General features: G+C 52.9%; 1 protein-coding gene across 1 annotated transcript in view; it reads left to right on the top strand.

Moving 5' to 3' along the window:
* Positions 1-5,728, top strand: part of DYNC1LI2 (dynein cytoplasmic 1 light intermediate chain 2) — a 28,010-nt gene continuing 22,282 nt past the window's right edge. The window contains exons 1-3 of the mRNA XM_002711556.5: positions 1-171; positions 334-407; positions 2,236-2,352. Of these exons, the coding sequence (XP_002711602.1) occupies positions 65-171; positions 334-407; positions 2,236-2,352 (298 nt within the window). The 5' untranslated portion in view covers positions 1-64. The remainder of the gene's footprint in view (positions 172-333; positions 408-2,235; positions 2,353-5,728) is intronic.

Raw genomic sequence — 5,728 nt, 5'->3', positions numbered from 1 at the left:
CGGGGTCCTCGCGGGTCCTCGGCGGGCCCGGGGGAGGGCCCTCTTTGTGGCTGCTGTTGGCAAGATGGCGCCGGTGGGGGTGGAAAAGAAGCTGCTGTTGGGTCCTAACGGGCCCGCGGTGGCGGCCGCCGGCGACCTGACTAGCGAGGAGGAAGAGGGCCAGAGTCTGTGGTGAGGCCGCGGGCGGCCGGGCCGGGCCGGGCCGGGGAGGGCGTGGCCGGTCGGGAGCCGCCTGGGCCGGGCCCGCCCGTCGGAGCGGTCCTGACGGCCCAGCGCGGGCCGGGAGGGCAAGGTTGGCCCCGGGGCTGACCGCTGTCGCCATTGTCGCCGCAGGTCTTCGATCTTGAGCGAAGTGTCTACCCGCGCCAGGTCCAAACTGCCGTCTGGCAAGAACATCCTGGTTTTCGGTGAGCGCCGGCGGCGGGGCGTTGCCCAGGGGCGCTTGGGTGGGCGAGGCGGGCGTCTCTCCCGCAGGTGCCAGCAGCCCCGCGTCACCTGCCGCCTGCCCGCGGCGTGTCCTGCACGGGAGGGCTCTGTGGACCCTGGCTGAGCCAGCGCTCGGCGGGGAGAGCCCGGTGTGGCTGCGTGGGGTTGTCGGCACATTGCTAAAGTCACTTGGTCACAGCCTCGGCCTTCGACTTCGCCTTGGTTGTCCCTGACCCTGCTCCCGCAGCCTCCTGTTCACCAAAGTGAGGGCATGGAGAGGGGAGCGAGGCGATGCGGTGGCTAGCTGGAGACGGCGGGAAAGGCGGTGCCCTGGCTCGGAGCCGTGGGAAGATGCCACACCAGCCTTTCTCCATCCTGGGCAGTGCGCGGTCAGAGGCTTCAGGGCTTCCCTGTATTATTGCAGCCCACACTGCGGGGCTGCCTGGTGCCGGCCCCTTACCCTCTCTGGCCTCAGTTTCCTCGTACAAGTGAGGGAGTTTGGGGGCATTCACGGAAGGAGCCATTCGTGGGTCTGGGACAGCGCAGACAGCCCTTGGACGCTCCGCGAGAACCTCAGACCGGCAGGTGACGACTGCGTTTTGGTGGCTGCTGCACCCTGCCGGGCTTGGGCAGCTGAGGGTGTTAGCATCACATTACTTTGAGCTGTCGAAAGAGGGTGATATGGGGACTAAGGAAGCAGGTACCAGAGTCAGCCTGCAGCGGCCCGGAGGTGACAAGAGGGTACGCAGCGTGGAAACTGTTAGAGCTTCTGTGGCAGGTGCTTGCTAAGGTAAGCCAGGCGCAGACTGTCTGCTGAGGCCTCGTATCTCATCTCCACCCCAGGCCACATGGCAGCCACAGCCTGGTTGGTTTTCCTTCTGTTTCTGAGAGGGGCATATGGTCTTCCCTAGGTGCTGACCACTGTGGTGGGCAGTGGGAGGACCCCTGGAGATCTTCAGGGGCTGGATGTGGAGAGACGGGGAGCTCAGAAGGAGCAGGTACCAAAGTGAGGCTGCCAAGTGCTCACCGAGCTCCGCCTGGCAGGTGGAGGGTGCCATGTGGCATGGGGCCGCGGGGAAGAGGGGCTCGGGTCTGTGGCCTGCCCTTCAGTTCCCTAGCTCTAAAGTGCGGGGTGTCAACTCCCAGGAGTGCCTCGTGGTGATTGTTGGTTTGGAGTTTTTAGGGGAGGGTGGGGGCCGGGGTCTGTAGGTGGGCAGAGGGAGACGAGGAAGTCCTTGGTAATTACGAAGATTATACCGGAGAGGTTTGCTTAGGTGTGTAATTAGTTCCAGTTTCCCAGCCTTCAGAGTGGTTATGAAGGAGATGTGCTGAGATCAGACGTGAATAACAACTTCTCTTCTTCAGGATGGTGGGGCAGGATCAGACCTCGTTTAGTTCAGAGTTCTTGGGTGTTGAGGTTACGTTTTTCTAAGATTTCTTGTTTTTCTTGTGATCAGAGTTTGCTTTGTGAGAAGCTGGCCCCCACCTTTAGCTTGGCTTCTCCAAACGCACATCCTGTCAGCCGTGGGTAGGCCCTGGGGACCTGCTTCTTTCCTCCCTGGCGAACTGAGGGTAGCTCTGGTGGAAAGTCGTGTTAGATTTGGGCTTGGCCCCCTTTGCCACCCCATCCCCAAGCACTCTTAATAGCAAAGTCGGCCCTGTTTCCGGAAGCAGGTGCATCCTTTGCAGGAGGCTTCTTAGTCGTTTCATGTGTGTGCGTGTGTGCACATGTGCATGTGCACGCCATGACTCCCTGTCCTTGCCTGGAGTTAACAGTACAGCTTTGTCTTCTTCAAACATCAACTGTAGGTGAAGATGGTTCTGGTAAAACAACCCTCATGACTAAACTACAAGGAGCTGAACATGGCAAAAAAGGAAGAGGCCTGGAGTATCTCTACCTCAGTGTCCATGATGAGGACCGAGATGGTGAGTGGAGCGTGCTGCCTGGGACGGGCTGCGGGCAGGTCGACTTCTCGGCTGCGGTGCCTAGACCCTGGTACTCTGGATTTTCTCTTTGAGTCTGAGAGAATTCATCAAAGGCAATAATGAATGAAGTATGTGTCTTTTACAGGACTTCACTCCCTCTCCTTTCTAGGGTGTATTAGCAATCACAGGGAGTGGGACTGGTGCCTGCTGCTCTTGCCAGCCCCTGCTTTAGAGGAGAGACTGAAGATAGAATTTTACATATGCAGAAAGGTAGTAAAAAATCATTATTTTTAAGAGATTTATTTATTTATTTGAAAGAGTTCCAGAGGCAGAGAGAGAGCATCCATCTGCTGGTTCACTCCCCAAATGGCCATAACAGCCAGGGCTGGGCCAGGCTGAAGCCAGGAGCTGGGAGCTTCATCTGGATCTGTCATATGGGTGGCAGGGACCAAACACTTGGACCATCCTCCAAGCTGTTCCCAGGCCATCAGCAGGGAGCTGGATTGGAAACGGAGCAACTGGGACATGAACTGGCACTAAAACGTGATGCTGGTGTGGTGCAGGAGGCAGTGTTACCCACTATGCCACAACACCCATCCCACGTTTTAGGTTTTATATTAGTTTTTTTAATTATTCTAGAATAAGTAATTGTTGGTACCTAGGTGGGTTTTTTTGGTAGGAAAGTTATTGGTACAACCTGAAGAGGAAGTATATTCGTTAAATTACTTTCTTTTGGGAAAGAAATTTTCTTTTCTGGTGTAGCAGGTTAATTTGCCACTTGGGATGCCAGCATCCCACATAGGTACACTTTTGAGTCCCAGCTGCTCCACTTCCAATCCAGCTCCCTGACAATGGCCTGGGAAAAGCAGTGGAAGATGACCCAAGTCCTTGGGCCCCTGCACCCATGTGGGAGACCCAGAAAAAGCTCCTGGCTCTTGGCTTCGGCCTTGCCCAGCTCTGGCTGTCGCAGTCATTTGGAGAGTGAACCAGCAGATTGATCTTTCTCTGTCTCTTCTCTATTTTACCCTGACTTTCAAAAAAAATTGCTTTTTTTTTTAAAGATTTTTTTTTTTACTTATTTGGAAGTCAGAGTTACACAGAGAGAAGGAGAGGCAGAGAGAGAGAGAGAGAGAGAGAGAGAGAGAGAGAGAGGTCTTCCATCCTCTGGTTCACTCCCCAATTGGCCACAATGGCGAGAGTTGTGCCGACCTGAAGCCAGGAGCCAGGAGCTTCTTCCAGGTCTCCCACACGGGTGCAGGGGCCCATGCACTTGGGCCATCTTCCACTGCTTTCCCAAGCCATAGCAGGGAGCTGGATCGGAAGTGGAGCAGCCAGGACCTGAACTGGCGTCCATGTGGGATGCCGGCATTGTAGGCGGTGGCCTTACCCGCTACGCCACAGCGCTGGCCCCAAAAATTGATTTCTCTTAATTTTCCTTTACAGATGTAAGCAGCAGGGACCATGACTGAAGAGGGGTTATGTGAGTGAGAGCTAATCCTCTGGTCCCCCAGTTTATTACTGCTAAAAGGAAGAACCTGGTTTGCTTCCAGCACTATGATTCTGCCCTCTCCAAGAGCTTTTTAGTAGAGGGCATGGGTCAGGGTCCCTTGTTAAACCTTGGAAAACTACACTGTACTAATGTTAATTCAGTGGTCATCTGAGAACTCCAGGGACTTTATATTTACTCCCCTGCCCAGGCTTCTTTTGTCATGCCAAACGTTCCCTGAAGGCCATGCAAGGAAGGCATGAGGCAGGAAGTAGACCAGGTGCCAAGGGCTCTGTCTTCTATAAAAATGACAGAGGTGTCCATCTAGGCCCATTTAAGTCTCCAAACAGGGCTGAGACTTGGGCCTCTGAGCCAGGCCTGGAGGACCTCATACATTTGTCTCTTTGGCTTCCTGTTTTTGTTGGGCTGCATGGTTATTGTGACAAGAGCTTGGGCTTTGGAGTCAGGCAGGAGAGGTTCGAGTGCCACTCCTGTGGTTAATAGTTGTGCATCCTTGGGTCGCTGACTTCACCACTTTGCACTGCGGTCTCCTCATTTGTAGAATGCTGTGGTGGTGCCTGTTTTGCAGGTGGGTAGAATGAGATGTTGTGTGTCCTGGGTAAAGGAGAGCTTTGGAATCTGATGACAGCTCCGGTGCCCTGTTGTGTTTCTCCAGAAAATACAAAGTATGGCGTGGATATTCTGTGAGGTTCTAGCCTCTTCTGTTTCCAGATGGTGAAAACATACTGCATGCCAGAGCTTCATGTTAACCATATGTATGGCGTGCCTTTGAGTTGAAGTACATGTTAACTTCTATTTTAGATTGCTTTAAGATTACCTCAGAAACTTCTGGGGCTTTGCATTTATAGGGTTTTTTTTTTTAAGGCCACCTAGTTGTGAGTTTCTGCTTGATGGAAGAGCTGTCCTTATTTGTTGTTAATTATACATTTTTCAGCCTAGCCTTTTTATTGTGTGGTGTGACTCAGTTATAAATAACACACTTTGCAGGAAGTCACAAAGGTAGGGAAACATGGTTTCTGGCTTGTACCTTTTTAGTGGTGGGATATGACATGGCACAAGATGTAGCCTGCTGGGTTAGGGACATCATGTGTGTGCATCCAAGTGCATGTGCAAGTTATGAGGAGTGGGTAATGGGGAGTAGTACTTTTTTTTTTTTTTTTTTTTTGACAGGCAGAGTGGACAGTGAAAGAGAGAGACAGAGAGAAAGGTCTTCCTTTGCCATTGGTTCACCCTCCAACAGCCGCCGCAGCTGGCGCGCTGCGGCCGGCACACTGCGCTGATCCGATGGCAGGAGCCAGGTGCTTCTCCTGGTCTCCCATGGGGTGCAGGGCCCAAGTACTTGGGCCATCCTCCACTGCACTCCCTGGCCACAGCAGAGAGCTGGCCTGGAAGAGGGGCAACCGGGACAGAATCCGGAGCCCCGACCGGGACTAGAACCCGGTGTGCCGGCGCCGCAAGGTGGAGGATTAGCCTAGTGAGCCGTGGCGCCGGTGGGAGTAGTACTTTTTAGACTGCATTCACAGAGCCCAAACTAAAACCTCTGTAAAATACTCAGATGTTAGATTTGAAAGTATACCTAGATTTAGATACTTTATACTTTTAAACTAAATTCATGAGTATAAAGTTTTTATAGCATTTTGATGATTATACAAAAAATAGATTTTTAATGTATATGTTGGAATTTATTGGAAAAAAGTTAATGAAGTGATAGTTTTTTTTTAAGGTTTATTTATTTATTTGAAAGATTACTCAGAGAGAGAAGGAGAGGCGGGGTCGGGGGGGGGGGGGGTCTTCCATCCGCTGGTTCACTCCCCAAATGGCTGCAACAGCTAGAGCTTTGCTGATCCAAAGCCAGGAGCCAGGAGCTTC

The sequence above is a fragment of the Oryctolagus cuniculus genome, chromosome 18 (assembly GCF_964237555.1).
Source record: "Oryctolagus cuniculus chromosome 18, mOryCun1.1, whole genome shotgun sequence".
Lineage (NCBI taxonomy): Eukaryota > Metazoa > Chordata > Mammalia > Lagomorpha > Leporidae > Oryctolagus > Oryctolagus cuniculus.
This window is presented reverse-complemented; position numbering and strand designations above follow the sequence as displayed.